The following is an 18,110-nucleotide window of genomic DNA, read 5'->3' on the forward strand; positions in this document are numbered from 1 at the left end:
AAAGAAGCTTAATGCGCGCCATGCCAGATGGATGGATGTGTTGCAGCAATTTACGTTTGTTTTGAAGCATCGGTTGGGCGTATAGAATCAAGTTTCTAATGCCTTAAGCCGAACAGTTTATCTTCTAACCCTTTTGAATGCAGAAGTAACGGAATTTGAGCTTCTTTAAGAACTTCCTGCTTAATTTGTGAAGCCCAAGCTAGGAGTTTATATTTCGTATCATCAAATTTCGAGAAGACAAAACAAGCTTTGCAGCACGTACGATAGTGCTCAAAACTATAAGTTAACAGACGACGGTTCTCTCCAAACAAGAAGTACCTTGTGTAATGGAACACTTGTACATACAATTTCTGCTGCAGATTCAAAAAGATGAAAAGAAAAGAGAAGCAATACAAGGAAACAAAAATAAAAACTTGGCAGCTAGTTTCAATTATTTAAATCCATTGGAGTACCTTCTCAGCTGCCTCAACTGTTTGCTCAATGTCTTTAGAACCATGTGCTAGACTTGTAAACCCTGCCTCAAACTGTGAGGGTGCAAAATATACACCTTCCTCCAACATTCCCCTATAAAACCTTGCAAATTTTGCAATGTCGCTTTTTTTTGCATCCTCAAAATTTTGGACTGGTCCTGCTGTGAAGAAGAACCCAAACATTCCACGGATATATCCACCTGACATCTCATGTCCAGCCCTCTTGCCAGCATCCAAAATCCCACGAACAAGGTCACCGGTTATCTTGTCCAAGTACTCATAACATCCAGGTTCCATCAACTGCCTGAGAGTGTAAATTCCTGCAGTCATCGCCAAAGGGTTTCCGCTGAGGGTCCCTGCCTGGTACATTGGCCCAGCCGGAGCCACCATCTCCATGATATCCCTCCTCCCACCATAAGCACCAACAGGAAGGCCGCCACCAATTATTTTCCCCAGTGTAGTCAAATCAGGAGCTATGCCAAAATACTCCTGAGCCCCACCATAAGCCAGACGGAACCCAGTCATCACCTCATCAAAGATAAGAAGAGCACCTTCTTGTTTTGTGACCTCATGGAGGGCATTTAGGAATTCAGGTTTTGGTGTAATAAAGCCAGCATTTCCAACAACTGGTTCGAGGATGACAGCAGCAATCTCACCTTTGTGGGTGCTGAAGAGGTTCTTTACGGTTTCAGTGTCATTATATGGGGAGGTTAGAGTCTCAGAGGTGGCACTTTTCGGGACACCGGGGGAGTCAGGAAGGCCAAGAGTGGCAACCCCACTGCCTGACTTTACAAGGAAAGAGTCAGCATGGCCATGGTAGCAGCCTTCAAATTTGATGATTTTTGGCCGGCCGGTGAAGGCACGGGCAAGGCGGAGTGCACCCATGCAAGCTTCAGTGCCAGAGTTAACAAAGCGGACCATCTCAATGCTTGGTACAGCTGAGATCACCATCTTTGCCAGCTCATTCTCTAACACACAGGGAGCACCAAAGCTTGTGCCTTTCTTCAGTGTTTCAATAAGGGCAGCATTCACCTGCAGATAGTAAATGCCACCAGAAAATAGCATTTTCAGATTAAGAATATTATTGTATGATTTTCCACAACTATTGGTCCAACATATAAATTCCTTAATATGGTTCCCAATAAACACCAAGTCCATGATGTCCAAATTGTAATCCAATGCACCAAGTTAATTTGAAAAGGAAAGTTTCACTAGCTCACAAAGAGAACAAGTTTTTTTTTTTTTTTGACCTTATTTTCCACCAACAAAGCCTGCAAACAGTTAAAGTAAATCCCTGAAACTTGCCAATAAATACTAACTTAGATTCTTAAGTATGGCAGACATAAGATTCCTTCAACAGAATGACCTCGGAATAATCACATCCAGAAGTAAACAAGTATGAAAACTGAACCACAGTGTGTGCTTCTTTATCCTTCCAATCAGTTCACAAAGTATGCTTCCCAATGATGGAATAATAAACATTTATGTCATTCCTGATCATAAACAAATCAATCGTATTTTCCCCATCTGTGAGAGTTACACAGTCTTATACATAGGTTATGAAATCCTAATATTCAACTCCTTGGCAACTTCCCACCATTGTTAAAATGTAATCTACTATGAGGGCAGAATATAGAAAAGAAACCATTTAAATATAAATTTAACAACAAAATCATTATTTATATGAATATGTCAGCAAAATATGTTTCTTTTTCAGGTCTAACAATGTGACACTGCCCTCGCCAATGTTGCAATTCACCACGTAAATTTGTCTTTCACCTGCTAACCAGTCAATGATCATTTGACAGCTACAACATCCTTGGCTTCATTAGAATAATATTCCTATGTATGGTTTCAGCTAAGCTAATAACCATCTTATCCTTTAAAAGAACAAATATTAGTTAGAAGTTCTATATATCTTTGTGTAGGGGACAACTTGAAATTGCATCTGAAAAATGTTAAATCAGTGTTCATCTTTCAAAATCATTTATCTGAAGCAGGGTAAGTATTTTATATTTAGTTTTTCATATTCTGTTACTCTTGTTGCTGGTGCGCCTTGCTAGCATTAGGCATACAGGATTCTTATCTAATACTTCAGGATTCTCCACGATCAATAATCTCAAATGACACCTCAAAACCAAACTTGATTTCCATTTGTGAGGTAGTCAACATTAATTGTCGATATTAAAATTCTCAATTATCACACTAGTATGTCTTTTTCATTCGAAATCAATATTTTATAAGTCCTGTTTACTTATAGTAACTTGTGCATGTTTAAAGGTAAATTTTTAGCTATAGTTTTGTCTTGACCTCAAATTGAAGTAAAGATGAAATATAACCCTTTTTCAAAGAAAAGACATGATTGTAAGATCACATTGTAAATTACTCTAATGATGCTGACTCGTACTTCTTGTCCTGTCCTTGTAATTATGTTCATAAGCTACATTCATGAAGATTTCTTTTACCAGCTTTCCAAACAACTTGACAGAGGTTCACCAAGCTGTCGGATGAAGCCAATTTTTCTGAGGTTTGAAAAAAGATCAACTGACATGTTTGACATAATCTACTATAGCAATGTTTTACTCATCTCCATTGACATACTCAATCCTAGAATAAGACTCAAAAGTCAGCATACAGCAGAGTATGGTAAGCAAACATGGAAGAATGGCATCCAAATGGAAGCCTTAAAGCGAAGCCTTAAACCCAACAAAAATTCACGGAATAAGCATATTTCAGAGAAGGAATGGCACCTTGTCGTCTGCATGACCAATAATAGCAGGGCCCCATGAGCCAACGTAATCAATGTATTCATTACCATCAACATCCCACATGCGAGAGCCCTTGACTGAATCAAAAACCACGGGCTGTCCACCAACTGAATTGAAGGCACGTACAGGTGAATTTACACCTCCAGGCATCAATTCCTAACACCACATACTCGATCAGTGGAAAGGAAAGAAATAAGCAGGTTGTTGTTTGCATGCATATCAAGATATAAAAACACATCATGTATTTGAAGGAGAATGAAAATATATGGTAGGTGTATGCATGCAGGTCCATGCCTAGAATAACGAGATCAAAACTCACAAATGGGTGCATTCAATTCGTGACCGGAATCAAAATTGGAATGGATTGGAATAGGAATCAGAATGGCCACATTCTCTGATGCATTTGATTTGTGGCTGGAATCGGAATCGGAATCGGAATCGGAATAAAATTTGAATAATAGGACAGAGTCGTGGTTGGGTTTCGGGAGATTGGGGCATTCCCTTCCCCCATAGAATCAGAATGAGAATGAAACTCCCTCCAACCATATGGCTAGAACATGAGTCACTCGTCCCCATTCTGATTCCAGAGCCCAACTTTCCCCAACCAAACATGTGCTACATGTTTTGGGGAAGAACAGAAATATCTGACAGGTACCCACATGCAGCTCCATCAGTGAAATATGAATCAACAAGTTAAAAAGTGAATTCCGCTCCTCCGTCAGCAATTACAGTTAAAGATGAAAACCTATTTATTGTTCAACAATGTTATGCATCCAAGCATGGAAGGGCCAAGGACACATGAGAAGATATTGGTGGAATGATGTAATATGATGTCTTAACAAGTCCAGCCATTGGCTAACCATGTTGGGGCAGAATAAGGCAATGCATATAAGATATATGGCATATTGAAGAATTATAATGCAGCAAGAAGAAATCTTAAGCTTCCCGTAGGTAAGAGTAGGACACAATAACATATGATAGATTAAAACCATTAGCTACCAGCACACATTTGTAGACAAACAAAGAGACCACAAATATATATTTGAACAAGCCACTTTCTTTACAGAATTCCCTTATTTGCATCAAACAATCCACCTCCAGAGACCAGAACTCACCAGCACTTTGCAACAGGCAAATTTACGAACGAACAAGAGCCAAAACCATATTTTTGAAGCACAAGTAACAATAGAATTTTTTGGAAACATATTCACAGGTAAAAATGGTTACATTTTATAAAAACCTAAGTTCTGCAAGATTGTCATGAGAAATTTTGTAATAAAGACTTGTTCAGTGACATTTTGCTATAAAACTACTCAGTTAACTGGTACGAAAAATAACTGCATAATTAATGCCAGCATAATTAAAAACATTTTGTTCTTTCCAGATGCAATTAAGCACTTCTATGAAATCACTCTATATGCTAAATTGAGAGCACAGAGCAATAACAACTATCAAATCAAAAATAATATTACAAAATAACTTATGAAAGATTAAAATGAGATCCAACATGGTTTTTTTCAAATAATGCAATTCAAACTTCAGAATTAAGTAGCCTAATTTCAGCTAAATGATCAAAACTAAAGACAAAAAAATAACTTAAATAAAATTTTAGGCATTAGATCAATGTTCCAACGATTCCTTCAAAATAACCATTAATTTTTGTTCCCTTTAAATTTCTGCAGTTAACTCATTCGTATTCAACTTTGCTTTTCTTCTAAAATCATGATTATTAGTAGGTGAAGCTTACATGGGTTTGCCTCACTAAATCTGCAGTTAATTTATCAGGGAGCTGCAGATCAGGAAATGTAAGAGTTGAGATGCTATGTGGTCCATAATTCTTGAACTTCACTATAACAAACCAGAAGGTAGATAGTCATCGAGGAACGCTCCCAGAGTAACAAATGAGAGATGAATGAATTGAGAGGATGAACTGATTGGCTGTTCCACATCTGAAGAAAAGAAAATGCATCTATCATATTGTATTCACAGGATTTGATAATGCAACTCTCGCAAGGAAAAAATATTGTATTCACAGGATTTGATAAGAAAAGAAATTTTTATAGTTCTATCATATTTAGGCCTTATAGGTGGATCATGTTTGAAAAACATTATGAATCTGAAGCGTGTCTCCATAATTATGATTTTTTTGGGTGGACCAAGCTTTCAAAATCTAAAGCATGCTACATCATGACAATGCTGAGGGATTTGTCTACCTAAGGGCTCTAAATGTTTGTTCAATACAGGTAATAGTTTCGCTTACAAAAGGTGGACGAAACGTCTCTTGCATGTGGAGCAGCTTTCTATTTAGTTGAGAATGATGTTTTAGTTGTGATATATGAAAATATAAAAATAAATAAACAAAAACAAGGTGAGCAACCAGCAACTGAAAAGAATTTCGAAATATTCGAACCTCTATAGCAACAGCAAATAATAACCCTATGCTAAGCATACCTTCATAAACTAGCATGCCACTTCTACAATAAGCAATTCCAACACTGAAGAGTTTTACCAATACTTGATAAGTATTTATAAGTCCTTAGAGAAAAGTAAAACTTCTTCCACTGTGATCACAAAATGCTCAAGTCACCTAAGAACATACTTCCAATTAAATATGTCAATTCATCACTCAATCGCATTTCCTGGATGCAAGAACAGCCAAATTCACCTAATACCCAATCATTTCACAAAATATCCATGAAGCATATGACATAGTTAATTTGTTAATTTTCCTGGGCTCATATGCTCCCAATTTTCGATCACATCACCAAAATTAGTGCCATAAAATCTTTATCTAACTCAAGCATGAGTTGCAATGACCACAACCTAAAGTTTGTTTTGCCATGATTTCATACTGTCCAAAAATACATCTGAAAGAGCTCCAAACCATATATATATCTCTATATGAATAAAGAAGCACTTAACAAGAAGACGTTTGTCGAGAATAGTATAAGCAAAGGCACAAAGAGAGAATATGAACCACTATCTCGAAGATATGCTCTAATAAGGGGGCATTGGACTTGCAAGTCCATGCCTCCGATTTTTGGGTGCAACGATGAATTAGATTGCATTGCCAGGTTTTTTGAAGACTTCTAATGGATGCTTTTCTAGGGTGATCTAGACATTAAGACGTGCATTACAAGCTATGTTTAATTTAGTTCTACGAATCAAGTATCTGCAAATGTAGAAAAAGGTAACAAATAGGATAAGAATCAACACTTTTGCTCCATGTTTCACGCACAAAATAAAATTCAGGAGCTGGGATTCACCACTTGAGAATTCCTATAGGACTAGACAGAAAAGCCTTTATGTTTAGGAACTTTGATACTGTTCCAGTAAGATTAGGTTTAAGGTTCAAATTTAGCGAGTGAGAAGTTAGATTCCAAATGAGTGACAAATTGGAGCAGTATCTTTTCTGTCGTATGTTGTGTTAGGGATTCATTAGATAGCTAGGCTTTAGAGGTGAATACAAGCCAATCTCTCATTTAAACCCAAAAATATCCACTCATTAGATCTTCATTCCATCACAGAAACAGAATCCTTTAGTAGCCTTTTTTCCGAGCAATAATAAGGATTTGAAACCTGGATCTCCTCCAAGAGCAAGCTCTTAGGGCTTAAGAGGTGCCAATCAACTGAGCAAATGGTTGTTGGCAATCCTTTCAATAAGTCGCTACTTGATACAACTCAAATTCGCCGCTCCCTGAAATTACGCCTGCCAACTCAATCAACTAGTAGGCGGGCAACATACGTCACGTGGATTCAAAGGCCAAGCAAATTTTCAGGCGATTGGCATAGGCAGGTTACACCTCGGCGTGATCTCGGCGCACCATTTATGAAGAAAGCTACAATCACCCAGGTCAGCAAATAAGAAAAGGAGAAGGAGCATAACAGCTCATCCGGAGTTCGCACGATTCGCACGAGATCAATGTCCTCCTCTCTATATCCGTGGACCCTCAGGTAAGAAACTCTCCATCACGCTCTCAGCTCATCATTTTCGCTCAAATCTCTATTGTTCTCTCCTAAAACTATGCACGACTTAAGAATTAGATGGTCCCCCACCGAACACATTCTAGCGCCCCCTTGATCGTTTTCTTTTGGTTGCAGGTCGGAGCCCATACAATGCAACCCATCTCCGCTCCAGCTGAGTCAAGCAGACTTGCTTTTGCCTTCCACACCATTGATTCCATCAGGTCAAATTTTAGGCAGCAACAAATTGGCGCTACAGGAGGAGCCTCTTTTAAAGCCTTACTAAAGATCTAAGAAGATGAAGCCCAAAAAGAATAATCGCTAGCCCCCTGCCGACCAACCTTAGCAGGAGTCTATGACTCCCAATCCCAAGCCCCTTAGCCAGCCCCTAAGGTGGTGACTACCATCTACTACTATAGCAAGTGCAAGCTTTGATTGCCGGCAGAATATGTAGCAGCCGAACTAGCAACCGGCCACACCACCAAGTCACCATGATCAGTCGACACAAAATATAAAACCTCGTCCTAAGAACCCCGAGCAATACCAGGAAGATGATCATCCCCGTGCTCATTCTGAGATGGGTTTGAGTCCGAACGGCTCTTCATCTCCTTAGCTAGAGAAGCTCTCCAGGAGGGAAGCCAACCTCGATCGCAAGATCGAGGAGATGAATAACAAGATTGAAGCCAAAAGAGAGAGGCAAGTCGAGCTAGGGACGAATCTGGAGATGACGACTAACCCTCTATTCTTTAAGGCAATTATGGAAGAATCGCTGCCAAAGAGATTCTAGATATCCCACTTCAAAGTGTACAATAGCACCTTAAGCCCGATGGACCATCTTGAGAGCTTCAAAGCTCTCATGATGCTGCAAAGAGCAACTAATACAATCTTGTGTTGAGCTTTCCCAATTATGCTGAGGAGAGTAGCTTGTCTCTAGTACTCTGGTCTCCAACCAAAATCCATCCATTCCTTTTATCAACTTACTCGCCAGTTCATGACTCACTTCGTAAGCAATTGAAGGCGGAAGAAAGATACGACTAGTCTGTTCGCTGTGAAGCAAGGGGATGATAGGTCCCTCAAAAGAAATATTAATCGCTTCAACACGGAGACACTAGAAATCCGCGACTTAGACCAAAAGGTTGTGGTGACAGCGGCGAAAAACAAGCTAAGGCATTCCCATTTTGATTTCTCATTAAAGAAGAAGACTCACAAAGATTTGGCCAAGTTGTTATCCCAAGCCGACAAGTATATCAAAGCCAAAGAGGCCATGCCAGCTCAGAAGAAGGCAACTAGGAGTAAGAATGGTAAGAGGAAGAGCCAAAAAGAAAGAGAAGCCCCGAGGAGAAAGATGAGGTGTGAGGGGGAGAACTCCTGACATTTAAGGAGCCCTTAGAGATTTAAGAAGCACACTCTTCTTAACACACCAAGGGCACAAATTTTGATGGAGATAAAAAATTGAGACTACCTAGAGTGGCCGAAGAAGATGAGAACTTATGCTCACAATCGGAACCAAGGACTTTATATCCTTCTTGAACACTAATCTGGAGAAAGTGCACAACCCCATGATGAGGCAGTTGTAATTTTTCTTACAGTAGCTAATTATGATGTAAGGAGAATTTTAGTGGACAATGAAAGCTCAACAGACTTTATATTTTACAATGCATTCCAAAAAATGAACTAACTGTCAGATCGGTTAAGAAGAATCCATACTTCCTTAATCGATTTTTCTAGGGACTTTGTACCTGTGGAATGAGTATAACCCTCCTAGTCACTATTGGTTGGGAACCTCGGCAAGTGACAGTCATGCTCGACTTCTTGGTAGTTAAGGTCCCATTGGCATACAACGTCATTCTTCGTCGGCCCGGCATGAATACAATGCGAGCTATAGTATCGACTTATAACTTCATGATGAGATTCCCCACCAACAACAGAATTGGAAAAGTCAGACGTGACCAGACAGTGTCCAATAGTATTACATAGCTACCGTCAAAAGAAAAAAAGGATTCCTTGAAACATTGCCTATCGAGGGTTTTGGACATCCGGGACGAGCAGAAAGGGCAACATAGGGAGCCAACCGAGGAAGTCACCTACATCCCGCTCGATGACGATGGAGACAACCGAGCAGTGCAGATTGACTCGCTGCTCGATGAGGTCACAAGGAATCAACTCATCAACTTCCTTTGCTCCAACACATAAATGTTCATATGGTCGGCCACAGACATGCCAGGTATACATCCTTCTGTTATAATGCATAGGTTATACATGGATCCCAAGCATCAACTGGTACCGAAAAAAAAGGAGCTTTGCCCAGAACAACAACGAGCTATCAATGAGGTTGACAGACACCTCGAGGCCAAATTTATCCTTAAGGTTGACTACTTGAAGTGGATCGCCAATGTTGTCCTCATAAAGAAGGCTAATGGCGATAAAGAGTCTACATCGACTTCACTAATCTCAACAAAGCCTGCCTGAAGGATAGTTTTCCACTACTGAAGATTGACCAGCTTGTCGACGCTGCATTGGTCAATCAGCTCCTTAGCTTTATGAATGCATTCTCGGGGTATAATTAGATCAGGATGTACCCAAAGGACGAGGAGAAGATGGCATTCATTATTGATAAAGGATTGTACTGCTATCGAATGATGCGGTTCAATTGAAGAATGCCGGAGCAACATATCAATGGTTAGTCAATTGTTTCTTCAAGGACTAGGTTGGCTGAAACATAGAGGTATACGTGAATGATATGCTCATGAAGAGCCAAAAGGCCGACCATCATGTTGCTACATAGATGAAGCATTTCAAACCCTAAGAAAGTACTGCATGGAGCTCAATATAAGCAAATGCATGTTAGAAGCCACCTCGGAGAAATCTGAATTTTATGGTTACGCGTGCCAGGGGATAGAGGCGAACCCAGAGTAAATCCAAGCACTGTTGGAGATGGCGACTTGCAGGTCGGATAGCTACCCCTAGCCGATTTGTATCAAGGTTAAGAGAACGATGTATCTCTTTCTTCAAGGTTCTGAGGAATATTAGAAACTTCATTTGGACCGAGGAGTGCCAGATGGTGTTCGATCAACTCAAACAATACCTTGGTTATCCTCCACTTCTCACCAAGTCAAAGGCCATGAAGAAGCTATACCTTTATATGGTCGTTTCATCCACTGTGATCAGTTCGATCCTTATTAGAGAAGACCAAGAAAAGCAAAGATCGATCTACTACATAAGTAAAGTGCTTAGAGATGCTGAGATGAGGTACTCGAAGATAAAGAAGGTGGCCTATACCATGATCATCTCAGCATGGATGCTACGACCATACTTTCAAGCTCACACCATCGTATTGGTGACTAACCAGCCGCAGAGGCAAGTGCTGCAAAAATCAGAAACTTCTAACCGGTTAGTCAAATGGGCTATTAAGCTCAGAGAATTTGATATAAACTATCAACCTTGGTCCGCAATTAAGGCGCAAGCACCAACTGACTTTATTGTTGAGTGTACCTAAGTAGGATGAAGAAAATAATCGAGGTCGAGCATGAGTAGAACAAGCCGAAGGAGTTGCCCTTCTAGACACTTCCTGTTGACAAATCCTTCAGCGCAGATAGAACTGGAGCCAGACTGATCCTAGCTAGCCCCTTGAAGACATCGTCATCGAGTATGCTTTCAAGTTCAATTTTCAAACCTCCAATAATAAAGCAAAGTATGAGACCCTTGTCACTAGGTTGAAGCTGGCCCAACTTGTCAAAGTAACTCAACTTAAGGCCTATAGTGATTCACAACTTGTTGTCAATCAAGTGCAAGGGGAATATGAAGTACGAGACTTGACCATAATTATGCTTGCCAGCTAAACCCATTAGTAGGAGGGAAACACGTGTTGTGTGGAGACAATGGCTGAGCAAATCTTTGGACAATCAGCATGGATGGTTAAAGCTCGGCATGATCTCGGCATGTCCGATAAGGAAGCCTACAATAGCCCAAGTCAGCAAATAAGGAAAAAACATAACAACTCATCTAGATATTGTGTGACTCGGGTCGCACGAGATTTGCACCCTCCTTTCTATATAAACCAAGCCCTGGACCCTTAGGTAAGAGACTCTTAACCATGCTCTCACCTCATCATTTTCGCTCAGATCTCTATTGTTCCCTCCTAAAACTCTATCTAACTCAAGCATTAGAGGGTCTCTCGCCAGACATGTTCCAGCAACCCCCTGATCGTTTTCTTTCGGTTGCAAGTAGGAGCCCATACAATACAACCCACCTCCAATCAAGCCAAGCAAACCTATTTTCAGCTTCCAGACCGCTGGATCCGTCAAGTCGGATTTTAGTCGGCAGCACCACTGTTGCCCAAGGTGACAAGCCAAGAGGAGGGGTGAATTAGTTTTTGTTAATTTTCGATTCCTTAATTATGTTAATCGATGAGTAAGTGATTTAGAACAATACACAATACAAACAACAAGAAGTATAATGGTTCGGTGCTCTCCTATGCACCTACGTCCACTCCCCAAGTGACCCCTTGGAAATTCACTATAATCTCGCGGATTACAGTTGGATTGTTTTCCATGCTCACAATCCAAAAACCTTTATACTTGGTTTTCCGGGATCACCAAAAACCTATGTTGGTTTTACGGGCTTACCAACAAACCTTCACCGTTGGTTTTACGGGTTCACCAACAAACCTACACCGTTGGTTTTACGGGCTCACCAACAAATCTTACAAGATTTTAAGAAGAAGAAGAAGGTTGAAACTCCTAGATGAACAGATATAACAAATATAAGCTACAAAGAAGAGTTAGAATATAGTTATCGCTTTGATATGGTTCTTCTCTTTTTTGTCAAGGAATGCTTCACTCTTCAAGGGTTGGTGGAGCTCTTAATGCCTCTTTTGATCTGCTCAACCATTTTCTTTTTAACTCTTGAATGAAGTACCTTGATGAAGAATACTAGGACTTTGTCTTTCTTGAGTGAACTTTGATTTTCATACACAAGATAACTTGTTCTGATGAATAGTGTCATTATAAATACTTTTTCACATGTTTAGGTTACTCCCCATTGGTTAGATTTGAAAAACTATCCGTTACTAGCCGTTGGAAGGTCAAAAAGTACTTCTGCAGAACTAGCCGTTATGTTTCTGCCCGTGCTGGGGTCGACCCAAACTTTTCTGGAGTCGACTCAAACCACTATTCATCAGACTTGGGGTCGACTCAACTTTCAGTGGGGTCGACCCAACTTTCACTGGGGTCGACTCCTGCTACAGTGGGTCGACCCTCTCAGGAATCACAGAACCTTGTATTTCAGCTGTTTTTCACTGGGGTCGACTCAAGCTACAGTGGGGTCGACCCTCTCAAGGATTCCAGAGACAGTTTTGAACGACATAGCCTTGGGGTCGACTCATGTTTAGTTGGGGTCGACTCAAGCATTTCTGGGGTCGACTCAAGCATTCCTGGGATCGGCTCAAGGAAAGTTGGGGTCGGCCCTCTCAGTAAATTTCAGAGACTTGTTTTCTTGAGGCTTGAAGCTGGGGTCGACTCAAGCATACTTGGGGTCGACTCCACTACTGTTCATCCGTGCCATTTTCGCAGAGGTGTGCCTGATGTGCCAGGGTCGACTCCACCTTTATTGGGGTCGACTCATTCCATACTTTGCTGCATCTTAAGGTTAGACTCATTCATACAATCAATGAAATATACTTCAAGCAATTTTGAAAGTATGCCATGGTAGTGCTACATACTTTTAACAATGAAAATTACTATTTTGCCCTTAAGAGTACGTTTCACTTGAAACTTTGCTGAATTAGAATTTAGAATTCACTATCACTTTTCTATCACAAATTTTATCTCATTATTAATCATTAAAAGATATCTTGATCTCATTCTTCTAATGTATCGAGAGTGTCGAACTCAGTAATGATGTATCATGTTAACTTGTAGTACTTAATTAGATATTTTCTCAATGGTTGTGTTAATCATCAAAATAACACTATAATCCTCAACCACTGAATGGAAATAGGTCATTTCCAATTTTTTTCTTCAACATGTTGGCATAAGATAATAACACATTGTATTAAAAGTAGGTATAACATTTAAATCTAATGACCTTCAGAACTCTTGTAAGCACACTCATGCTCCATAACACTATAGCATGCATTCTAGAAGCTTTCTCATAACAGTCAAGATACCAATAAATCATAGATTTAGAATACATCCTGACAAACGAGACAAAGTCCACAGGGGCAGCAAAGTATACTATTCTTCTAAATTCACTAATTCATTTCATCCAAATAAAAAGAAACCAGATTCATTCTATAGTTGACAGCAAAATTTGGGCTTTTCTGTTAACCTGATCATAATTTTGATAGAACTTTTGCAGAAGAGGACCTCAGAACACATGAAAGCGGATTCTTAGGCCGAACTAAACAACACCCAACTCAAAATTGAACTTAAAAATCGCAGCTTTCCATTAAAAAGATAACAAATCGAGGCAATTTGACAGGGAAACAACAAAAAGGCAACTCATTTTAAAGATTTAAAGCTGAAATACACCGAATCAGCAAAAACAAATGGAAGTCTCTAAACTTTAAGCAGATGGACCAAAATTCACCCAGCAAGCAAGCAATATATTGAGGAATTTCATGCTTTTCAGATTGAAACGAGGGCAGGAAAGGAGAGAGTCTGGGGTCGGGACCTTGGCGGCGTTGAAAATCTCCTCGGATTTCTGGAGCGTATAGCTCTTCTTCTCCACGGACACCGCATTCCTCACGACCACGGACGGGACGTGGCGGGCCGAGCGCGAGGGCTTCGACAGCGAGAAGAGAGAAAGGTTCGAACTCCACGGGAGCCCAACAGCGCATGCGACGCCCGCCATGTCTCTCTCGCACTCGGCGGTCAGAGAGGAGAAACGAGAGACGGGTCTTGAGACAAACCAAGCGGTCGGTAAGTGAGAGACGCCGATGAAATGCTGGAATGCGTACGATGAGGATCAGATGGAGAAGATTTTGATTCTCGGTATTTAACTTTTGTTATTTTGACTGAGAGGAGAAGGGAAAATTCAAATGAAAATTTTGAAAGAAAAGTTAAAGTTAGGCTGCATTATTTTCCGTGGACCTGATGGAATGATTCATCTCTTTTAGCAAATTATTCTTTAATTTTTTTTATTTTATCATCCTTTTTGTTCTCATTTCTAATTATAGTTATTAGCGGATTAGGATGGACCGAGATTTATCCATATCATAACTCAAGCCATAAAATTATTTGCAAACCCAATCCAATGCCCTTCAGGTTGCACTGGATTGGATTTAAACATGATTTTATCAACCACCGAATTTTTGGGGTCCAATCAGGTTAAAAGCAATCCGAATGCAAAGCATAATACAAGTAAACATAGATATTATGTAACAAAGTAATAGGAAGTAATATGTAGACATTACCAAAACCACATTATAAATCAGATTTTATTTATAACAATATGAAAAAAAAATTAATTTCTTATATGCAACAAGTATTCTGAAAAATATAGTAACTAATTTTGGATTGGATCATATTGGTCTAGTTTGGATGGAAAATTTAGTAATCCAAATTCAATCCATATTGGAAAAAGGACATGTTTTTCAATCTAAGCCTAATCCAAATAATTTCAATTAAACCTCAACTAGATTAATTTCGAATTGATTCTCGATTGGAGGTGAATTAATCCATCCACTTGAGGCTCTATTTTTTTATAAAAAATGTCGCGCTTCTTTCCACCATTTTGCTCAGAAAAAGAAATGCATGAAAAGATTTCCTTTTTTAATCTTTTATTGTAGATGTGTGTATCTATATCACTAAGATTTATTAAGAGAGTAAAGTTTTTGGTTATTGCCTTAAAGAATAAAAGGTTTTGTGTTTTACTAGAATCATGCAACCCCACTTTTAGAAGATTTTGGAAGATTAGGGGTGTTCATAAGAAAGGCACCTTCCTTTTTATATAATTTTAGTATTATGTGATATATGAAAATTTATAAAATATTCATTTTTGCTTATGCCAGTTTTTAATATTAATTATCTTTTTGGCTTCCTTAAGTAATCGATGGATCATTTTTTCTTATTATTATCCTATAACTCTAATAATATTATTTATCTAATACAAAATGAAATTTGAGAAAATAAAGAGCTTGAAAAATCATTAAAGATGGCCATCACTTTGCAGGATTGGTCATTTCTTATTGTTAGAAACTAATTTGCTAATAACTTGCAAATACTAAGATAATTAAAATTTAAAAATATGAAGGAAATAAGAAAGGTGTGTTATGAATCAATGAATGTAAGACTACTACCTTAAGAATGAATTCAAACCCTTGCATAGTTATCCAGCAATGCCATCCCTAAGGTATAATGAACTTGGCTAAGCTTGAAGGCTCCTATCACGAGCATGATCGCGTGGAGTTATGATACAAAAATTCTTTTCAATTGCCTAAAAAGAAAGTAGGAAAGATGACATTGAAGCAAAGGAAAAGGAGAGAGAGAGAGAGAGAAGAAGCAGGAGGAATTCTAACAAAGATTTTGTTTCTGAGTGAAACACTGGACCTGAGGCCTTTATATAGGTGCAATCCAAGTAACCTGCAAAGATGCCCACAAAGGACTAGGGGTGCAAATGGGTCGGATCGGGTCGGTTCCTAAGTGACCTCAACCCGATCCGATTTTTTGTTCGGATCCTAATTTTAGACCCAGACCCGACCCGGTTGAAGATCGGGTCGGGTCGGGTCCGAGTCGGATCCAGATTGGGTCCGAGTCCGAGTCGGGTCGGGTTCGGATCCGATCGGGTCCATTTTTTTTGTGTTTTTAGAAAAAAAATTTGGGCAAATCTAATTTGGTCATATCATAATTATGAGGTGTTGGGTGACCCATGACTTGCAATTGACCTCCAGAGTAGATGACCCATGACTTACTACGGTCTACAAGCCAAATTTCATATCACACTATTTTTTATCTATATGATTGATTGGACGGAACTTGGTGTCTCCCAGCTCCCCTCTCACGAGGACAAAAAAATCCCAGACCTTCTTCCAAAATCCACTTCCATTGCAGAAAACTGGCGCGACCCATATTCAGTTCAGTGTTCCCTCACTTCCTCCCTGCAAAAGTTTAAAGAAACAAAAACCAAAAAACAGAAGGTAAAAAAAAAAGCCAGCTACCGAGACACCAGAGGTATCAACAGTGTAATAGATCGAGAGAGAATCCTAACGGGCCGAGGTTCCTTTCGATTCTGTGAGCCTATGCTTGTTGCTATCCTTCCACGCTTGAATCCTACTCCCCCCACAAACACACACACAAAAAAAAAAAAAAAAATTCTTTTTTGCTTCCCCCCTCCCTCTCTCTCTTCGGGTCCATTTGGATCGGATCGGGTCCATTCGGTAAACCCAGACCCGACCCAGAAAATGATTCGGGTCCAATTTTAGGATTCGACTCGGACCCGCGGGTCCTAAAATTCGGATCGAGTCGGATCTACACGGATCGGGTCGGGTCAGGTTTCGAGTCGATCCGACCCATTTGCAGCCTTACAAAGGACTTTATGGCTAACTTATTAACGCCATAAAAACCTACCTATGCTGACACCTCATAAAGGTCGATAATGCCATCGTTACCTATGTGACTTCTTTACAATATCTATAAAGCCTACTTATAGATGCAAGAATCCAATTTGAAATAATTCAAATTTTGGAATTTAGCTTAACAGGAATGTGAGCAAATATATTAGGCACAAAAATGTCTGCATCTGGCACGTCCACATCACTTCATGGCACAGCATCCTAAGCCCAAAACCATGAACTTCATTAAGTGGCTGTTTGGAGCCTTGACCAAAAAAATTATGGATGATTAGATCCCTAGCAAGCCAGATAGAGTAGATTGATCAAGGGTTAAGTCAAGAGACAAGATTCGATGTTGCCTCAATAAGAGGACTTTCATAATTTCTAGTAGAAGAGAATAACACAAAGAATGAAATCAATAAGTCATAGGTAAGAGAAACCACTAATGGGATTGATTATAATGAAAAAAATAATTGAAATAAACAATGTTCTCTAGGAAGGAACGCTTCATCACACCAATGAACTAAGATGCAAAGAGTTCATGGATACTTCCATGGAAAACTCGATGCAAATATAGGGTAGTTGTTGTGTTGAGTTGTTGAAGATGTCCCCTCTTCAAGTGTGGATCATTCCTCTACACTTGATAACTATAAGAAGACAACCCATAAACAACTACTTCAAAATCCATCATTCTTTGTTGAGTTTAAACAGCAATTGATACTCAAAACTGCTTCGATACTCGTACTTGCAATCAATTCTTAGAATTGCTTTGATGCTCGTAAACGTGCCTTTTGTTTCCTCATGTGAAGCATCAATCTGTTATGAAATTGATCAATAAGGGGTCTGGCTGGGCAAAGTTGAGCTAATCAAAATCATTCAACTCTATTTTATAACCATATCCTAGCCATCACTTGCCCCTTTTTCGAAAATTTAAAGTTATTAAATCCTTGAAAATCCTTATAATATATCATAAATATTCGAGATTTATCACAATTGTGAGATACTGGGCTGAAGCCGGCAACCCCAACCGACTTCAGCCCAACATCCCTTTTGGAAGGGGGCAGAGCAGGGGATCGCAAACGCGATCCCCCTCCGCCTCCTCCGGGCACAACGGGAGCGGAGGTTCCGCGGACAATCCGGGCAGCCCCGCGGCCGTTTTGTGGCCGCTCCGCGCCGCACGAGCGGCCGCTGATCGCGCCCGTTTTGTGGCCGCTCCGCGCCGCACGAGCGGCCGCTGATCGCGCCCGCCGTGAGAATCACGGTGGTCCACCATTCAAATTGGGGGCCTATTAAAAACCCCCCATTCCTCCTCCTCTATGATTGCTCCACCACCGACCCTCTTCTTCCTCTTCTCCTTCC

General features: G+C 39.9%; 1 protein-coding gene across 2 annotated transcripts; it reads right to left on the reverse strand.

Moving 5' to 3' along the window:
- Positions 1 to 297: 297 nt before the first annotated feature.
- On the reverse strand, positions 298 to 14,164 carry LOC103697073 (glutamate-1-semialdehyde 2,1-aminomutase, chloroplastic). Of its 2 annotated transcripts, none has more exons than XM_008778848.5 (3): positions 13,874 to 14,164; positions 3,221 to 3,394; positions 298 to 1,502 (listed from the first exon to the last, which is right to left on the reverse strand). In XM_008778848.5, the coding sequence occupies exons 1-3, from the start codon at positions 14,051 to 14,053 to the stop codon at positions 435 to 437; spliced, it is 1,422 nt and encodes a 473-aa protein (XP_008777070.3). In that variant the 5' UTR covers positions 14,054 to 14,164; the 3' UTR covers positions 298 to 434. The 2 variants fall into 2 exon arrangements, with proteins under 2 accessions (XP_008777070.3, XP_088565900.2); XM_088709774.2 differs by lacking the exon at positions 13,874 to 14,164 and adding an exon at positions 4,986 to 5,164.
- Between the last annotated feature and the right edge of the window lie 3,946 nt (positions 14,165 to 18,110).

This window comes from Phoenix dactylifera, chromosome 13, assembly GCF_051530095.1.
Source record: "Phoenix dactylifera cultivar Ajwa chromosome 13, Ajwa_hap1_PhDact_Kaust_v1.1, whole genome shotgun sequence".
In the NCBI taxonomy this organism is placed as follows: domain Eukaryota; kingdom Viridiplantae; phylum Streptophyta; class Magnoliopsida; order Arecales; family Arecaceae; genus Phoenix; species Phoenix dactylifera.

Bases quoted from the DNA above. Each gene is read 5' to 3' on its own strand.
- LOC103697073 (XM_008778848.5), bottom strand. From the start codon at position 14,053: ATGGCGGGCGTCGCATGCGCTGTTGGGCTCCCGTGGAGTTCGAACCTT. The intron at 3,395-13,873 runs GTCCCGACCCCA...ATGTGGTGTTAG, and splicing joins AGATTTTCAACGCCGCCAAG to GAATTGATGCCTGGAGGTGT. The intron at 1,503-3,220 runs GTGCCATTCCTT...TACTATCTGCAG, and splicing joins TTGGTCATGCAGACGACAAG to GTGAATGCTGCCCTTATTGA.